This window comes from Balaenoptera ricei, chromosome 20, assembly GCF_028023285.1.
Source record: "Balaenoptera ricei isolate mBalRic1 chromosome 20, mBalRic1.hap2, whole genome shotgun sequence".
NCBI lineage: Eukaryota > Metazoa > Chordata > Mammalia > Artiodactyla > Balaenopteridae > Balaenoptera > Balaenoptera ricei.
The window spans coordinates 7,678,813-7,697,761 of record NC_082658.1 but is presented as its reverse complement, the minus strand read 5'-3'; the positions used below and the strand labels follow the sequence as shown (position 1 = coordinate 7,697,761).

At 58.4% G+C, this 18,949-nt stretch overlaps 1 protein-coding gene across 7 annotated transcripts in view; it reads right to left on the bottom strand.

Moving 5' to 3' along the window:
• ITGB4 (integrin subunit beta 4) overlaps positions 1 to 17,680 on the bottom strand; it is a 31,422-nt gene extending 13,742 nt beyond the window's left edge. For 2 of the 7 annotated variants that reach the window (XM_059908871.1, XM_059908872.1), the window contains exons 1-23: positions 16,829 to 17,046; positions 13,471 to 13,559; positions 12,388 to 12,470; positions 12,065 to 12,166; positions 11,709 to 11,913; positions 10,927 to 11,023; positions 10,570 to 10,741; positions 9,173 to 9,436; positions 8,762 to 8,851; positions 8,352 to 8,474; positions 7,773 to 7,937; positions 7,522 to 7,598; positions 6,597 to 6,799; positions 4,510 to 4,613; positions 4,291 to 4,389; positions 3,987 to 4,116; positions 3,123 to 3,245; positions 2,915 to 3,021; positions 2,119 to 2,152; positions 1,736 to 1,927; positions 1,370 to 1,473; positions 996 to 1,054; positions 841 to 864 (exon numbers count right to left, since the gene is read on the bottom strand). In XM_059908871.1, the coding sequence (XP_059764854.1) occupies positions 841 to 864; positions 996 to 1,054; positions 1,370 to 1,473; positions 1,736 to 1,927; positions 2,119 to 2,152; positions 2,915 to 3,021; positions 3,123 to 3,245; positions 3,987 to 4,116; positions 4,291 to 4,389; positions 4,510 to 4,613; positions 6,597 to 6,799; positions 7,522 to 7,598; positions 7,773 to 7,937; positions 8,352 to 8,474; positions 8,762 to 8,851; positions 9,173 to 9,436; positions 10,570 to 10,741; positions 10,927 to 11,023; positions 11,709 to 11,913; positions 12,065 to 12,166; positions 12,388 to 12,470; positions 13,471 to 13,549 (2,636 nt within the window). In that variant the 5' untranslated portion in view covers positions 13,550 to 13,559; positions 16,829 to 17,046. Of the gene's footprint in view, positions 1 to 840; positions 865 to 995; positions 1,055 to 1,369; positions 1,474 to 1,735; positions 1,928 to 2,118; positions 2,153 to 2,914; positions 3,022 to 3,122; positions 3,246 to 3,986; positions 4,117 to 4,290; positions 4,390 to 4,509; positions 4,614 to 6,596; positions 6,800 to 7,521; positions 7,599 to 7,772; positions 7,938 to 8,351; positions 8,475 to 8,761; positions 8,852 to 9,172; positions 9,437 to 10,569; positions 10,742 to 10,926; positions 11,024 to 11,708; positions 11,914 to 12,064; positions 12,167 to 12,387; positions 12,471 to 13,470; positions 13,560 to 16,681; positions 16,701 to 16,828; positions 17,048 to 17,574 lie in introns of those variants that run through there. The other 5 variants (XM_059908868.1, XM_059908869.1, XM_059908867.1 and 2 more) reach the window with 5 other exon arrangements.
• Positions 17,681 to 18,949: the final 1,269 nt, after the last annotated feature.

Here is an 18,949-nt window from a genome sequence, read left to right as displayed (position 1 = left end):
GCCAGACTGCCTGGGTTCAAATCCTGGCTCTATATCTTTTTTTTTTTTTTGTACATGGATGACCACAACAAAAGCAACAATGATTGCAATTACCAAACATGAAACACACTCATACTATGTCATAATATTGACATTCAGTCCAGTAATCCTCCACTGCTGGCTCTATATCTTAACAGCTAGGTAACCTTGGGCAAGTTACTTAAGCTCTCTGATTCTCGGTTTCCTCAACTATAAAGTGGGAATAGCAATGGTACCTACTTGGATAAGATAACCACACACATGAAGCCCTTAGAACAAGGCCTGGCCCGTTGTAAGCACTCAGAACGCAGGTCTAAATGGTTCTTACTGAAGGTGATGTGCTCAGTGAGAGCTGGATTCTGTTACTGCGCAGTTCTGTCCTCTCTGCATGCTGTTCCCACCCCCACTCTTCCCCTGGGGGGGCTGGGACTCGGGGTAGGAACTGGGAAGGAGGTGTGTCACCCACTGGACCATCTTCTTGGCAGCCAGCGGTGCCTCCAGGATCAAGGCCTTTGGCGTCGGAGGAGGGCTGCAGCTGGGCACCGGGCTATCCCGGGTACTGGGTAGGGGGCTATTGCCGGCACGAGGGCAAGGACTGGGTCTGCTTGGTTCCCTGTGGTTTTCCTGTTCTAGTACCGGGGCTGGCTTTTGGTGAGGGCTTCATACTGGTATTTGTTCAGTGAAGGGCCTACCCAAGGACAGACACAGACAGCCCTCCTTTCCAGTGGGATGGAGATGGAGATGGAGATTGGGGTGGGGGAGGGGGCAGAGGGGGCAGGTACTTGGGGCTGGTACTACCCCACCTGTGTGTCTTCGACTCACTTTTTCCCGGCATTGGGCTGCTGCCTGTGGAGGACAAAGTGGGGAACGTGAGCCAGGTGGTCCCTGGGGTGGAGGCACGATCTGCCTGGGGGAAATCCCCTGGTGTTGGCTATACGGGCAGCACCCTCACCCAACCCCGGGCACCCAGGACCCACCGGAACTTGGTCTGCTGGAGCTTCTGCGCGCCTGTGATATGCCTGTACACCTCGTTCAGCTGCCAGGCAAGGGAGGGCTGTGAGGCTCGGGCCCTGGGGGAGCCTCTCCACCCGGAGCCATCCCGGCCCAGAGGACCTCTCGGGGTTGGCTGGGGGCGTGGCCATGGGCACGCACATTGCCTCTACCCTTCTGGAAGCATTTACAGGGAACAGATCCCAGCATGATCCCAGGCCAGGCACATGTCCAAGGAAGCCCTTCTTTCCTGCCCGGAAAAACCCAGGTTCCCCAGCTGCTTCCCTCTGCTCTCCCACCGCCTGGCTCACACCCAGCCCAGAGATGCCAGCTGCCTGGGATCGGCTTCTTTGGCCCTTACGTTCTCCTCCACTTCCTGGCGCAGCTGGTCACATTCTCGGGTGCCAGGCTTCAGTAAGTTCTCGGTGCAAAGGCGGGCAAGGCGCAGGGACAGCCCGTAGGGCGCTAGGGGCAGGCAGGGAGGGGTGTCGTCAGCCCTCTGCACAGTGGGCACCGCAGAAGCCCCATCCAGGAGCCATGCTTGGATAGGGGAGCACCTGAGGCTTATAGCACCATCAGGAAGGATAGAAGGCAGCCAGGCCTGTGCCTGCACCCAATACCCAGAGAAAATAGGAATGGTGTGATCCCGGACCCGGGAGCAGCGGTGAACATGCCCTGGGCCCCAAGGGCAGCCCCAAGACCTGCGGTGCCCAGCCCTGGCCCTCACCCAGCTCCATGGGGTTGATGCCAGCAGCATGCGAGGCAAAGCCAGGCCGTTGCACGTTGTTGGTGATCTTCCAGCGGACCATGTCACGCCCCTTGAGGTTCCCGCTGCGCAGCATGGGCGTGTCCAGGTGATCCGAGGCCATCAGGTTCTCCCGCAGCATGTAGTGGTCTTCCTTGAAGCCCACCATGTGACCTGCGGGACAGGGTCCTCACACTGGGCCCTCACACTGGGCCGCTCCCTAGACCTTCCCCACCACACCCCTGCAGGTGGGACCCTGGGGCCTCCCGCCTCTGTTCCAGACTCAGCCCCCGCTTCCCCTCCACCCCAGCTGGAAGAAAGAGCGTGCAGAAGCCCACACGACCCCTGCTGATGCTGGCCCATACCTCGGTTGCAGCACGGGAGAAGGGCCAGGCAGGCCTAGGAGACAAGGTGGGTGAGGATGAGAGCTGAGACAGCCACCCCAGCCTAGGTAAGCCCCTTCCGCCACCACCTCCCACCCACGCCAACGGTCCAGAGGGGCCAAAGGTGCCTTCCCCAGACACCAGGATATCCAGGCAGCTGCAGGGGTCTAGGTGTGTGGCACACAAGGTGGGTACAGAGGGTGATGGGGGCAGAGGGTTCCCCAAATTTGTGCCAGGGGACCCTGGTCCTGCTGTATACTCTGGAAAGTAAAGGTTCTGTGATCAAACCCATTTGGGACGCACGGAATTCCTTCCCCTTAGTTTCACTATTCATACAACTAGGTCAAAGGCTCTGAGAAGTCCTGCAGAGAAGAAAGCGCTTTCTCAAATGTATTTGATCACAGAACCCTTTTCCTCTGTAACACACACTAATATCCCACAACACTGGGGGTCACTGCAGAGTGTTGCCTCTGAGCCCCACAATTCAGTATCCCTTGCCATGCCATCCTCCATGTTTTCCTGTCTCCTGTCTTTCCTCCCCAGTGAGACTGTCAGCTCCTGGTGGGCAGAGCCCTTCCTTCCCTGTTAGCTCTCATGACCCTCTGCATGTGGCTGACCCCCGGGCAGGGGCTCCCAGGTATCCGGCCACTGATGGTTGGCAGAGGTGAGAGGCTGGGGTGGGGAGGGCACCAGGGCTGGGCAGAACATGGGGGTTCGCTTGGCCTCTGCCACCCACAGGGACCCTGGTGGCGGGTGGAGACCCTGGGGGAGCCCCCACCTTGCAGCAGGCACAGTACTTCCAGCAGAGCAGCCCCAGCAGTGCCGGGAACAACAGGAGGAAGATAAGCAGGGGGATGAGCCACCAGAAGGTGCCGGGGGGGCAGTCTAGGGAGGAAGGAGGAGGAAGAGGAGGGAGTCGGTGCCATCTCCCCCTCCAGGGTCTGCCAGGCCACCCACATCCCCCCCCGGCCGGCCCTCCAGCTCACCCTTGCTCCTCTGCACCAGGACGGTGCTGTTGGGCCCGGGGGCGCCGTCACCCTCCACGGTGTAGCTGTACGTACAGTCGTCGTCCTCGTCCCGGAAGGAGCAGTACTCCACCACCTCCTCTGCTGCACCCACAGACGGTCAGCAGGGCACCCGACCCCACCCCGGAGCACCTTAGGGCCTGGTGAGGGGGCCGCTCCTCACCACGGCCCTACTCTGGGGCCCACCCCGCCCATCACAGGGTGGGAGGCACCTCCCTGGGGAAGAATGCAAGTTCCCGGCAAACTGTGCATACAGATGGGGCAAGGCGGGGGCTGCCCTCCAGGAGCTTCAAAGGCTGCAAATCTGTGCCCGTCCTGGGCATCACTCAGGAGCTGGGCTTCTACAACATTTTTCTTTTTTCTTTTCTTTTTTTTTGGCCACATGTTGGGATCATAGTTCCCCGACCAGGGATCGAACCCATGGCCCCCGCAGCGGGAGTGAGTAGTCTTAACCACTGGCCCGCCAGGGAAGTCCCTTCTAGAACATTTCTCTGACCTAGAGGAAAGGAGGCTGTGTGCCCCCACGGCCCAATTATGTGCCTTTGCCGTGTTCATGGCCCTACCCAGCTCTTTGCCCCCTGCCCAAGCCAGAAGCCATCTCCCCAGGTCTGGGGGCCCTGGCCAGACTGTGTGTCCCCTACCTGGGTCTGTGTGACCTGTCTGGGTTCTGTGACCACTCTCAGGTCTGGAACCCCTCTTTCTGGACTGCATCTCCTCAGTTTGGATTATGAGCCCCCTACCCAGCTCTACAGCCCTGCCCAGATAAGAGACACCACCTACCCCATCGGAAGCCCCCCTGCCTAGTCCTCTTTCCCTGCCCCATACCTTTCTTAAGCTCATCCACCATCTTGACCTTGAAGCTGCACTCCTTACACGTGTGCCCCTTCTTTTCACCGGTGCCCCACGCCTGGCACTGCACACAGGAGCGCAGGTCCTCACAGAGGCCCAGGTGGATCTGGGTGGGCGAAGAGGGCCAGATGGGCACTGTGTTGGGCGGCGGCCCCTGCCAGGCCCGCTCCCACCACGTCACACCCTTGGGCAGTTCCTCTGGCACCAGGCTCAGCCCCTCTTGTCCGTCTTGCCCTGTGCCTGGGGTCCCCACGCCCATACCCAGTGAATCTGGCCTCACCGCTGAGTAGTTGATTTCGCAGATGGTGTCTGTGTAGAGCGACTGTTCGTTGCAGTGGCAGCGGCCACACTCGCAGTAGCCACGCCCATTACAGATACCCTGAGTCAAGAGGAGGCACCAGTGAGCCAGCTGTGCCCCCATCCCTGCCTGAGAGGGAGGGTGGTCCTGATTGGGGCCCCCTCCGCCGCCCCCCACTGTCTGCCTCATGCCCAGGCCTACCCCGTTGCTGTCGATGCAGGTGGCATTGCTGAGAGGACAGTCACAGCTCAAGCCTGTCCAGCCAGGCTCACACACACACTGGCCCATGGAGCAGCGTCCCCGGTCTGCAGAGAAGGGGAGGGGAGAGGAGAGGCACACTTGCACCCACAGTCCAGGCTGCCCACTGGCTGGAGCTGCCTTGGGAGCTAGGATGTCTCCAGCCAGGGGCAGAGACATCTCTTCGTCACTTTCTTGGAACTCCCTTCTCTCCATTTCTCCTGCTCTATTGTGCCCTTCTACCTTCCACTCTGCAGCTGGGGTGATCACCCCAAAACACAAACCCAATCATGTGTCTCCCCTGTTTAAGAACCTCTAATGAGTCCTGGCCAATGCAATAAGGTAAGAAAAAGAAATAAAACATAAGTTTTGGAAAGTAAGAGATGAAAAACTGTCATCATTTGCAAGTATCAGAAACATGTCACAAAATAGCAAGAAGAATCTATAAATAAGTTATTAGATTTCATAAGTGAGTTTAGCAAGGTGGCTGGATACAAGGTTAACAAATAAAGAGTTAGAAAATGAAATTAAAAGCACCAGTGAGGACTTCCCAGGTGGCGCAGTGGTTAAGAATCCGCCTGCCAACGCAGGGGACACGGGTTTGAGCCCTGGTCCAGGAAGATCCCACATGCTGCAGAGCAACTAAGCCCGTGAGCCACAACTACTGAGCCTGTGCTCTAGAGCCCACGAGCCACAACTACTGAGCCTGCATGCCACAACTACTGAAGCCCGCGTGCCTAGAGCCCGTGCTCCGCAACAAGAGAAGCCACTGCAATAAGCCCGCGCACCACAATGAAGAGTAGTCCCCGCTCACCGCAACTAGAGAAAGCTCGCGCGCAGCAATGAAGTCCCAATGCAGCCAAAAATAAATAAAAAATAAATAAATTTATTTTTTAAAAAAACACAAAAAAGAAACACACCAGTGACTCCCTTTTGCCCAAAGGATGAAGTCCAATATCCTTACTAGAATAGGGGTTGATTAACTACAGCCTGTGGGCCAAATTCAGCTCACCACCTGCTTTTGCAAAAGTGTTATTGGAACAGAGCCACACTCATTTGCCTTTGTATTGCCTATAAGCTGCTTTCTGCTACAACGGCAGAGCTGGGTAGTTGTGACGGAGACCACATAGCTTACAAAGCTGAAAATATTTAATGTATAGCCTTTTAAGAAAAAGTTTGGACTAGACTAAAACTGGACCCATCCTGGACTGGAACACAAGCCCCTCGCACTCTGGCCCTGCCTCCTTCCTGGCTGCATCTCCCTCCCCTCCTGTCTCAGCTTGGCCTGTGCCAAATGTCTGCCTTTCTCCAGACGTCCTGGGTTCTCCCTCCATTTCTCTGAGCACACCCTGGGGTGGGCAGGTGAAGAGAAGAAATGGCAGACAAAAGCAAGAACGGAGGAAAGGGTAGAAAAGCAGGGTCTTGACCCCCCGTGGCAAGTATACAGTTGGGGCTTAATAAGTATTTGGTGAGTGGATTTTCATTCATTCTCCTCCATTTACCCATTCAGTACTTCCATGTGGCCCCTGTGGGTTCTGTGACCCCTGCCCAGCTCCGGAAGCCCTGGCCAGCCTATGTGCCCATGGCCTGGGCCCACACTGTGTTAGGCCCTGTGGGGCTACAGAGGATGCATTACTCCAGGCCCTGTCTGCTAGAGATGTAGCATCTTCCGAGAGAGTAAAGATCGCCATGCCATATACCACCGATCACTGAGGTTGAGCTGGGTGGTACCCACTCTAGTGGGATGGGAGAGTGGAGAAGGGGGTGGGCACGGGCCGGAGGACCTCAGGGGGACATTCCACAATGGGGATTTCATGTTGGCAGGGGCCTTGGGCATCAAGTTTGTGGAGGAGGAGAGAGGTCCAGGTTGGGGCTGGACTTGGGAGAGGCACTCAGGGAATCTAGAGGAGGGCTGGGCCTGAACATGGGGGTCCTGACTCCCAGAGAGGCTCTCCCAACATGGGTTCTGATGGCAGAGCCAGAGGCAGGGGGCAGGGGCTGGACACCCAGGCCACCCTCTCGGCTCCACCCAACCTGGGCCAGTAGCTCACCGTTGCAGAGGAACCCGGAGGCGCGGGGGCACTGGAAGTTGTCGTATTCGCAGAATTGACCCTCATAGCGGCCTTCACCATAGCACACGCAGTGGCCGCACTGGCACTCGCCCTGCCCCGAGCACAGCTTGTCCTCACCCTCCCGCCGGCAGGGCGCCAGGTCGCTCAGGGAGCCAGTGGAGCAGTTACAGGTCTTGCCGCTCCTGCAGGAGAAGCCAGTCACTTCCGCACAGCGCAGCAGGAAGGCTTTCACCATCCCATTTTACAGATGAGGAAACTGAGGCTCTAAGTGGGCCCCTGTGGGTCTGAGTTATGTAGACAGCAGGGGCTGAGCTGAGACTCAAACCTCAGTCCCCTGAGACCCTCCCCCTGTCCCTTCCTCAAGTCATGACAAACTTATTCAATGTCTTGAAGCTTGAAAAGCCCTTACTCTTACTAGCATTCTCTTATGACTCCCTTCTGCTCAGGTAATAGGTGCCCATGGCTCAGATACTAAAGGTCCAAAAGGGATGGAGGGTAAAGTATGTCTCCCTCCTGTGTCCAACCCACAGCACCCTAATGGCCACCACTGCCCTGATTCTTACACGTCTTTCCAGAGGTAATCCTATATATCCATATATTTCTTTTTTTTTTTTTTTGGCCACGCTATGCAGCTTGCGGGATCTTAGTTCCCTGACCAGGGATCGAACCCGGAGCCCCGGCAGTGAGACTGCTGAGTCCTAACCACTGGACTACCAGGGAATTCCCATATACATGAATTTCAAAGTGCTTTGAACTGAATCCACCTGCCAACTAGACATACCCCTTTCCTAGCCCTTTCTATGCCCAGCTGCCAACCCACCCTCAGCAGCCTACATGGTGTGCCCAGCCCCTCCTCTGGGAGCTGCTGGCATGCTGGGTGCTGGCTTCACCCTCCCACACTCACCAGCCCTCATTGCACACACAGTGTCCGCACATGAAGTCCCCATTGAAGCTGCAGCGAGACGACCGCTCCACTTTTTCCTGGAATGAAATCATGGTGGGGTGGCTGGAGGGGTGAGGGACGCTGGACGCTGCCCCTCAGGGCACCCCGAAAGGGAGTTGTGGCCACAGGATGCTCTGCTGTGTTACTCAGGGCCCTGGGGTGGTCGGCTTAGCCTCTCCCTCCCTCCGCGACCTGGCGGGGCCGCATCATACCAGCTCACAGGCGCACACGTCACAGACGATGTCCACGTCCATCTTGAGGCCATTGGAGAAGGAGGGCTTCAGATGGATGTTGCCCTTCTGGTCCGCTTCTGGCAACTGGCACACGTGAGTCCCCTCCAAGTCCTCGATAGCCCGCAGCTGCACTTGGTAGGTGCCCTGCAGGGACCCCACTGTCAGACAAGGCAGGCCTGGACAGACCACCAGGGGGCAGTTGTGCCTGAAGGCTCTAGGCCCTCGAGCTCCAGGGATGTGTCTGGCCCTTGACACCCAGCTCCCTGCCCGCCCTTCCTCAGGGCTGCAAACTTGCTTCTTCCAGGCACAGTCACGGTAACAATAGCACCAACAGTAACCAGGGTTGCTTTTGGTCCATTCACTCATCTCAGCAGCCCTGAGCTCCGAGCTGATTGGTCTCCACTTTACAGATGAGGACAAGCCAAGGGGCTGATCCAGAGGGCTTCAAACCCAGATCTGACTCCGGAGGCCATGCTCTGGACCTCTGTTCAGGTAGACCCCGCCCCGCAGGGTGCTGTGCCCGTCCTCCCCTGCCCCGGGACCCCCACGGAGGCGTACCACTTCCCCCCGCCGGATGAGAAAGGACCCAGTGTTCGTCTTCTGGAACATCCTGGAGGTGACCTCTGTCCGCAGGCCTCGGGGGCTTTCCAGGGCCCGGATATCCAGGTTGGAGCGGATGCGCTAAGAGAGCAGGCGATCAATGGCCTGGGGGTACCCCGGGCTCACCCACCCTGGCCTGGCCTGTCTGTGCTGCACTCCCACTTACACGGAGGCCTGGGGTGCTGGCGGGGCGGGGTGGGGGGGGTGTCAAGGGAGAAGAGCCTGCAGGAACCTGGGGCCAGGCCCAGGAGGCGCTCCTCAAGGACTGCAGAAGACCCTGCCTCCCTCCTATCCTATTTCCCAGTCCTCCGCCCTTCAGCCTTCTCTCCAGCCCCGCCCCAGAAAGGCTCAGCCTCCAGAGCCCTCACATTGAAGGCCTCCTGCAGCAGATCCACGATGTTGGAAGAGTCCTCCTGCAGCACCCCCAGCGAAGAGACAGGAAAATACGAGGACAGCTTCTGCAGGAGAAAATGCCAGGCTGGGGCTCAGCCTCCGACAGGTGTCAACTCTTTGAATCCAGACCGCAGCTTTGGGGTTCACTCACTTTGCAGATGGGGGAGCTAAGGCCTGGCGCCTGCTGTGCGTTCCGGAGCCTGTGCTCTTAGCCCCCACCTGCTTGGGAGGGGGGCTGGGGAATGGGCACGTGGACTCCTCTTCCCACCAGAGCCCATCCCAAGTTTTGGGAAGGAAGGGAGGAAGGCAGATGGGGGTGTCTGAGAAGTTCCACGGACCCTCCCGCCCGCCCCCATCCTGCCCAGTGAGGTCCCGGCCCCCCGCACCTCGTAGTAACCATAGGAGTAGTTGGTGACTGCGAAGATGGGGATGATATTGTGCTGGCCGAGCAGGCGCACCAAGGTGGGCACCGACGGGTAGTCCTGTGTCCTGTACTGGGTGTAGGTGCCCGTGGTGTCCAGGTGGCACTCCTCGTCGTTGCGCCTCATGATGCCAGCCAGCACGTTGGCACCGTCCGCCTCGTAGTGGAAGGCCGACTCGGTAGAGAACACCAGCAAGTGGGTGCTGTCGGGGCGCCAGCCGATGTCCCTCTGGGGAGAGCGAGGAGGGGTGCCCGTGGAGCAGGGGACACTCATCACAGCGCCGTGCACAGTGACAGAGAAAGCACGTCCCAACACGGGGCTCAGCGAGGACACAGGATTAACAGCCTGATGTCCCCATGAATGACGCACGTGACAGACAGCACATGAGTGACGACGGGGAAAAACAGAAACCAGCGATGGGAAGTGGGAAACAGAAGCAGGGGCTGTGCCCACAGTGGGCACCACGCAAGATGGGAACCAGGTTCATCCAGCTGTCCCCACAAGGTCTTAACCACTCTGCGAGAATATCTCAACTGCACAGAAAAATGCACACCATGCAGCGTTCAACAGAAGAGTTAAAATAGGTACAACAAGCAGCATGTGAGAAATACATGGGATGATTTTGAAAACCATGTATTACAAGAGAAAATGTTTACGATAGCATTAGGTGAAAAAAAGAAAAGCAAGTTTCAGAACTATACGTACACTGATTCCAACTATATAAAATAAGGAAAAGGGAACAAAATACGCTGGTGGGGTATCAGTGGCTGGCTGTCTGATGGTGGTGAAATTATGGGCAATTTGTTTTTTGTTTTCCAAATTGTCTGTAATATGGATACATTATTTTCATTTTTATTTCTTATTTTTTAATTTTGTTTTATTTTTTGGCCACGCCATGTGGCTTGAGAGATCTTAGTTCCCCGACCAGGGATGGAACCCCGGCAGTGCAAGTGCTGAATCCTTAACCACTGGACTGCCAGGGAATTTTCTTTTTTGTCTGTGAATACATTATTTTTTAAATGAAAAAACTGATGTGCACATAAAAAGAAGTGCCCTCTTCCAGCACAGTTGGAGACGGGTATTAACAGGGAGATTGGGTGGGAGGCTGGCCTCAGGGCACTGAAGATTCCAGAACCCCAAGACTCACGTCCGCCTCACTGGCCAATACAAAACCAGGCTGTGACTGCTCAGGCCCTGATACCTCTAAACTCGGATTGGAATTGAGGGCCCCCCAGTGGGTCTGAGCTTGTCTTAGGGGATGGGGGTCCCAGCCTGGTACCAGAGCAGGCCAGTGGGCAGCTCATGCCCTTGTTGAAAAGCACAGCCGGGTCTAGGCCGGCAGGACCCGCCCCGGCACTCACGGTGCACACGGCCGTCTGCAGGATGGCATCGAAACCTCCTTCGGGGGCGTCCAGGTTGCCTGAGATCCGCTCTCCCTTTAGCTTGTTCCGGAACTCCTCCACGTCTTCCGTCAGGCTGATGACATTTTTGAAGGAGAAGGGGGCGTCACTGTTGGGCCAGGGCTCCTTCAGCCTGGGCGGAGGTGGGAAGGAGAGAGTCAGGGAGGGAGAAAGTCAGGGGAGGAGATGCCCCCAACCCCCTGCCCACCCTCTCTAGGGACCGCCCCCTCGGCTCATTTCAACCTGAAGACTTCCAAGTGCTTGGGTGGAGAGGGCGTGGGCCACCTGGCCAGGACCCCTGCCCACTCGGTCACTCACTTCTCGGGCCTCATGTCTGTCTGAGGGACGCTGACTTTGTCCACGAACTTGCCAAATCCAATCGTGTAGTCGCTGGTGAGCTGCCTCAGAACCTGGGCTGGGCATCAACAAAAAAAAAAGAGGGGGCAGCTGGGCCCCAAGAACCCCACATCAACACAGGGGCCAGGGGCTGGCTTGGGAAGGAGGAAGAGGAAGAATAACTTATTGTCAACACTTTGCATGTTGGGCGTCAGCTCACGCACGACAGCCCTTGTCCTTATTTACGGATGAGGGAAATGGGACTTGGGGGACCCAGAGTCGTGCATGCAGCTAGTTGGAGGGTGCGGCCGGGGAGCTGGACCAGCCGTCTGCAGAGCTGGGAATTAACCTCAGCCTCATGGCAGCTGGTGCCCTCCTTGTCAGCACCAGAGGAGGGACTTCCTTGGCGGTCCAGTAGTTAGGACGCTGAGCTTCCACTGCAGGGGGTGCGGGTTCAATCCCTGGTCAGGGAACTAAGATCCCGCAAGCCACGAGGCGCAGCACATCCAAAAAAACAAAAAGGACCAGAGGGTTCTGGTTCCCACCCGGTTGGGGCCTTCTCTGCACTCCCGAGTGGTTATTGGGGTCTGGACAGGACCCGCCTCTGAGAATGGGGGGAAGGAGTTCTTGGGGTGCTCAGATGTCCTGTCCTTCCTTGAGGAGTGGGTGCAGCTAGCCTGAGCCCTGGCCTCCTGAGCAGGTGCCCAGCCAGCTGGGGGAGGCGCCTCTCTCCATGCCCTGCCCTGCTGTCTTCCGCGCCGTACCCAGATCCTGCCCCATCTTCTTGAGGTTGTCCAGATCGTCAGACATGGAGTTGGAGAAGTCCATGAGGATATACAGGTCCACGGGGCTCTCCAGGGGCTCAAACACCTGCAGCTCAAAGTGGCGCTCCTCTCCCGGCCGCAGCCGCACCCGCAGCCCCTGGGGGGACACCTGGCTGCGGTGCAGGGTGGTGTCGATCTGCGTTTCCTGTGTCCAGGGGAGGGGGACACCTGGCTGGAGGGTCTCTCCAGATCTGATGGAGATACCTCTCAGCTCAGCCAGGGGACACGATAGCCTCCCACAAACAGCCAGCCTTGAGCTTGGAGGGCCCAGCCCCCTTGACCCCCACTCTGGGCACCTCTGTGATCTCGAAGCTGCTCTCCATGACCACCATGCTCTCCTGCCGGCAGCCCGCAGCCAGCAGCTCTGCCTGGGTGTTGCAGCGCCATTCCTTGAACATCTGGCCGGAAGGAGATGGAGTCAGGAGGGCAGTGCCCTTCCCCTGGCTGTCCTAACCCTGGATTTACCCTCCCCCCCACCACCCCGATTTTCCTGACCCTTGCCTGTTCTCCCACGACCGCCTGGCCTGAGGCTGGGCTGAGGGCAGGGCAAGTGTGGGCCAGAGCCCAGGGGTGGGGTGTAGCAGGGTGGGGCACACAGGTGGGGAAGGTGGCCTCGCACCTCGTCCGTGCAGTAGGCGCAGTGCTTGTCCACGCGGATGCACTCGGTGCAGCTCTTCACCTGGGCCTTCTTGCAGCGGTTCGCTGGGGAGCAGAGATGGGCGTGCCCACTGAGATGCGCCTCACCCACTGCCAAGCCCTTCCCTTGTGCATCCTCATTTGAAAGAGGGGGAAGTGGAGGCCAGCAGGTACGTGGTCAGTCCCAGGTAGCACAGCTAGAAACCCGCAGAGCCAGGTCTCAAACCTGGACTCTCCACTCAAGTCTGGAGGCAAGGATGGTGGGGGCTGAGACCGAGGCGCTGGCCCATTTGCTGGCGGGGACACCCTAACCACCCCCTTCACCTGCTCCTCCAGGGTAAAAGGGATTCTGTCTTGTTTATCACTGTGTCCCCAGTGCCTAGCCCAAGCCCCGCACACAGTGAGTTGTTAGTAAATGAATGAGGTAAAACTCCAGTTTCTCCAAAGGTTGGGATTCCCTTTGGTTTTGTTCAGTTAAAATCACAGTAAGGACCTATTATGCGCCCTAGTGGGTGGTCTCCTGGAGCGGCAACGGTGCACTGTCACTGTTTAGCAAGGGCTGGGGTGAGGGCGGGGAAGCCCTGACTTGCAGCATTTGCCAATTTCCAGGGTGTTAATGTTCCCACCATGGTCTATTTCAAACTATCAGCATGACCTCCACTGACAGGCAACATTTCATCAGTAGGAGCCGGCTCCAGCCCTTTGCCGCCTGCAGACACTGACAGAGCAGGTGATGATCACCTTCCTCTCCTCCAAATTCCTCTAAAACTTTTCGACTCAGCTTTCCAAGCCCCAGTACATCCTGCGAGCGCCTCCATTCTCTGAGTGGACGTCTTCTCCCTCCTCTAGACCAAGTCTCCTTCCTCCCCTGGGTGTTCTTGGGCCATACGGCTCAGGCTCATGGCTCCCCAGCCTTCAAAGTGGGTGGTGGTTGTTTGTTGAATGGCCGAGTGAGTGTCTGGGTAAAACACTCGATGAGAGGGCCCCCCCCCCCACTTAAGGGCAGTGCCTTGGAAGTTGAGCTCCCCCGTCACAGAGGGGTGTTGCAGGGGCGTGTCCGACTCACCCATGTCCCCGGGGAAGCTGACGCTCAGCAGGGCTGCCAGCAGCAGCCTGGTCCACCAGCTGGGGTGCAGCCCTGCCATCCTCTTCCTCCTGCATAACAGCAACAATCAACATACGATGCCTGACAGCCCTGGTCCATGTGTCAGCTCACTGGGTCCCTGTCTAAGCTCCATCATTCCCATTGCACAGATGTAGAAACTGAGGCTCTACAGAACTTCAGTGATGTTCCAAGGCCACCTGGCCTGCAAGTGGCAGGACTCAGGGTCCCTGACTCCTCTCTTCCACTGCCCCCTTCCTTGTCGTCTCTGGAGTGGCCAGATGCCCTGCAGGCCTATGCCCTGCCCAGGGAGGCCCCCACCCTCTCACCACTGAGGACTCTGGGCTCTGAGCCTGTCCCAACATGAGGTCTCTTGTGCTGATCTCCCTGAGGGCAGAACAGGGCTTATTCCGCCTTTGCCTTTCAGACCCCAGTGGCCTGGGTCAGGCTTGGCAGGGACAGGGCCACCCTAGAGGGTCCTGGCTCCACCTTCCTGTCCCTTCTCTGTCCTGGCCCACTTGCCTCTTGGTGAGAGGGTGCAGCCGGGAGGAGGGGGCCCCTCCCAATATCTGGGGCCTGGGGAAGGAAGGAGGAGGCTTGTTGCACTCAGCTAAGTTCTGCAATGGCTGTCTGTCCCGTCAGAGGAGGGGTCCCCACCCTACTCCCCACCTCTGCCTGCCCCAGAGTTGAGTTTTGGCGGCCCCTGAGCAGATCACCCTTTAAAAAATTAGCCTGGAGCTGGATTACAAGCCCCTCCTGCCCACTCACACACACACACACATATTGCCAGCCATCCCAGGAGACCCATCTGCCTTTGGTTCACCATTAAACCATCTCAACTCATTAGTGACCTTCGGGGCAGGCACTGGCATCCCTGAGGCCTTTTAAAAGATGGGTATGGGGACTTCCCTGGGGGCACAGTGGATAAGACTCTGCGCTCCCAAGGCAGGGGGCCCGGGTTCGATCTCTGGTCAGGGAACTAGATCCCACATGCATGCCTCAACTAAGGAGCCCACGTGTGGCAACTAAGACCGGGTGCAACTAAATAAATATTAAAAAAAAAAAAAAAAAAAAAAGACGGGTATGTACAGCAAGAAACTAATACAACGTTATAAAGCAACTATACTGCGGTAAGAATTAATAAAAAGCAAACAAATAAATAAAAGATGGGTAGCCTGCTGAAGAGAAGGGGCTGGCCATAGCCACCAGGCCTGCAGAGTTGACGTTAGGACCCCCTCCTCTTTCTCTAGAGCCAGTCACCCAGCAGCCCAAGACTATGCCATGCCTACTGGCCCTCCCTCCTTGGATCTTTGCTCAGTCCTTGGCTTGTGGGGCAGGGGCAGCCCCAGGCTCTGGGAGACTGAGGCCCCCATATGGCTGGGGAGAGCCGGGGCGGGGGGGTGCGTTGCAGGAAGGCATTGCCTCCATTGCTCCAAGGCAGGTGCCTCCCAGGAGGCACTAGCAGCTCCAACACATCGCAGGCAGAACCTGCTGGGAAGGACCCACCCTCTAAGAGGGGCCTGGGGTAAGGGAGCCCTGAGCCAGCCAAGCGGGCGCTTCTTGGGGGAAATGACTTTCCTGCAGCCTTGGGGCATAGGCACCACACCCACACACTACACAATATAGGCTGCTTACCCAGGCCTCCCGGGGGCACCATTACACACGCAGGTACAGACACTGGAGGGCCCAGCCCAGCTCTTACTCACCCTCCTGTGCCCCCAGGCTGGGCACACAGTGGGCAAGTGCCCAGCACTTCATGTACATAATTGCCATTTAAATCTGTACAGGAACCAGTGGGGATGATCGCATTGTCCCCATATCCCGGGTGAGACCCGGGCAGCACACACCCCCCCCCCGTTTAACCTTCACTTTATACTCGGAGGCTCTAAAATGGCAGCTGGGGGCTAGTTATGCACTCAGGAGTGTTGTGTTTGACTCAACTTGTGTTTAAAAAGTTTTTTGGTTTTTTTTTTTTTGGCCTCCCTGCACAGCTTGTGGGATCTTAGTTCCCCGACCAGGGACGGAACCCGGACCCCGGCAGTGAAAGCGCCGAGTCCTAACCACTGGACCACCAAGGAAAATCCCTAAAAAGTTTTAAAAGTAGTTGTTGGTGTTAAAAATAATAGGGTTTCACAAAGAAGTTAGGACTGTGGGCTTATTGGAAGAGGTGGCTGGCCGTGGCCGGCTGGGCAGAGCCCTCGGGAAACATACTCTCCAGGCTACTCTGGGTCCCCAGGCTGCAGGGCCTTTTTATGTACCACCCGGGTCCCGGAAGTATGTGATTGTCACCCAGTGTTACCACATAGTGGCACACCCAGGCCTTGCAGGCACAGGGACATGCATATTCTTGGACACACACTGTGACCCACATGAACATAGGCTCGGCCCTCTCCCCACACCCGCCCTCCCTCCCACCCACGGGACCCCTGTTGCCTGTCTGCACCTGCCCTCCATGGTTCTCTCCCTTCCTGCTTTCCTGGCCCTTCTGCTGCTCCATTGCCCACAGAAATCAAGGCCAAGGAGATAGGCTCTCCTTCCTGGCTGTCCCTCCTGCTCTCCTCTCCCCACTCAGCCCCCAGGATGGAGCCCCTCGGTCTTCACTTCCAGCTCCTTCCGAGGCAGCACCAACCATGCCCACCCTTGGGCTCAGGGTGTGGCAAGGCCATGGGGGAGAAGGAGGAGCCCAGCCTGCTGCCCTCTGGGAGCCATCTAGAGCCCACCCCCCCCACCCCCGCCTACAACCAGAGGCCCACCCGGGGCTAAGGGGGTGGGAAAGGGGGCTGGCTCTGGAGGAGGTTACAGTGGTGGGCACAGCCTCCAGGGGTGTTGGATGAGGTCAGGAGAGCTTCCTGGAGGAAGGGTGTCCTGAGCTGACTTTGGGAGGAGGGCCAAGAGAAGAGGAGAGTCAGGGACTCCCCAGACCCCAGACGGACTGCGGCACCACACAGCCAAGCCAGGAGGGCCTCTGCCTCTAGGTGGCTGCTTCTTTTTGAACCCCAGAGGAGACCAGCCCAGTAGGCCTGCCAGCCACTGCCTGGCCCCTGCCCACTTCTCCCTCATATTCATCCAAGGGCCGGGCGGCCAGCCTTTAGGAAGGGAAGAGCCGGGGAAACAAAAGCCACTCGGCCCACCAATCAGCTCCCCGCGGGCCTGCCCAGTTGGGGTGCGCACTCACTTTCTTCTTCACCCCTCGGAGGTCCCTGAATGGGCGCCCAGCCCCGGCGGCCCGAGGCACTGGAGGGGCGTGCGGCGTGCGGAGGGACTGCCTTCCCGCCCCGCGCCTGTGCCCCGGCCGCCTGCCGCGGTCCGAGGATGGACCTACCTCGGGGCTGACTCGCACCCTCCCCGCGCTGGGCTCCGCTCGGCGGCTCCGGATGCGGCGCGCGGGCGAGCCGGGACTGTCCGGAGGGCGGGCTGCAGGGAGGGCGGGCGGCGACGGGGAGGGAACCGCTCTATGGGCTGGGAGGCAGGTAGGAAGGAGGAGCTGATGAGTCAGGCAGACCGCATTCCTGCGCACGGCGCGCACCTGTCGGGGCAGGAGCCGGGCGCTGCCGCCTCCGGACCCGCCCCCCGGAAAAGGCTGCGGCTCCCGCGCAGCCCGGTCCCGCGCCCCGACCCAGAACGGCGGGGGCGGGGAGGAGCCACCCCCCTCTCTCCGATCCGGCGCCGGGAGCGGCGCCTCCCCTCCCCACCCCAGGCTCCAGACTCGGGTGCCGGGCTGCCCCGGGCTGGGGGTGGCCTCTTAGCCCCCTTCTCGGACTGCCGCCCTCTCCCATCCCCACTGCCCTTGGGAGCCATCTAGATAGAGCCGCAGACACACAGCCCGGCGGCGATCGAGTGCGCGCACCGCTTCGCTCCTCCCTGCGCCAGCGCGAAGGATGGGCCCCGGGGCTGCCCCAAGCCAGGTCAGCCATTCACCGGGTCTTCGCAGCCTTCCCCCAACTCTCCAACGCACACACGTGTGCCCAGAGGGAGATCTGAGCAAGGACTGGTTCCCTGAGTGTCTTCAGGCAAGCTGATTGAACCTTCTTAAAGTGTCAATAATATCCATCAAGAGGCAGCACCCACCTGACGTGGAGTAGGCACTCGAATCGTTACAGCTGTTCTTGACAAGCTGGTTCACACATCTGACCCCTCCAATCCTCTTTCAAGTGCTGCTGGTTAAGTGTGTTCGAGCTGGACCCTCTCAAGTTGCTCCCTGACCTCAACTGGGTGTATTTCTCTGGCCCCACCTGCTAACAATGCTGGACAAAACCCAATTGCTTGGCAGCCCCCCCCCCCCAGCCACCAAGCAGCTTCAAGCCAGCATGCTCTTGCAGCCCGGGGCTGTTTTGCACCAGGCTGGTCCCTTTGCTTGGGATCCTCCCACCCCCACCCCAGCCTGGTTTATCCTCCTTATCCTTCAAGGCACTGTGCTGATGTCCCATGCTCCAGGGAGCCTCCTTGACCTCCTAGCACGCTGGATTACGTTATGCGTACCCCTGGGGCATGTTTTTTTCACGTTATTTGCCACATTGATTTGAAATAATCTGTTTAGGGGTCTCTTCCCCGTTGGACTGTGAACCCCAAGGACGGACATAGTCTAGCACATCTTTTGATCCCCAGCACCTACCTCAGTGCCTAGCACATAGCAGGTGCTCAATAAACGTGTGGTTGACCCAAATGGGATTGCCACATCGCCTCCCTGAGCCTCAGCATTCTCATCTGTAAACAGACGCATACACCACCAAACTCTGAGTGACCATGGGAGCAGCTGGGACTGGATGTGGACGAGCTGTGGACACCAAGTGCCCACTGCAACTGGGCGAGCCACAGACACCACTCGGCCACCTTGCCCAGTCATCTGAGATCTGCTCTGCACGGGCTAGGAGCTCAGAGAGGCTGCCTCCGGGATTCGGGAGCTCTGTGGCAGGAGCCCCAGTTTGGTTGGGGTACCCAGGTCGTGCCCTGTGGACCTGAGTTACTGCAGCAGGCTGGAAAATAGGGGCTCAGAGAGCAGCCTGTGACACCATCCATTAGAAGGTTGGGGTAGGGGATATGCACCCCACTGTGGGGGGGCGGCTGACACACCCTCCTAGAGAAGGAGACCCTGCCCAGAGGCAGCGATGCCACAGACCCCACTGGGCTCAGCAGCCCCTTCCTCTCCTCATTCCAGACCCTTTTAAAAATGACTAGGGGGGGGCTTCCCTGGTGGCGCAGTGGTTGAGAATCTGCCTGCTAATGCAGGGGACATGGGTTCGAGCCCTGGCCTGGGAAGATCCCACATGCCGCGGAGCAACTAGGCCCGTGAGCCACAACTACTGAGCCTGCGCGTCTGGAGCCTGTGCTCCACAACAAGACAGGCCGCAATAGTGAGAGGCCCGCGCACCGCGATGAAGAGTGGCCGCCGCTTGCTGCAACTGGAGAAAGCCCTCGCACAGAAACGAAGACCCAACACAACCAT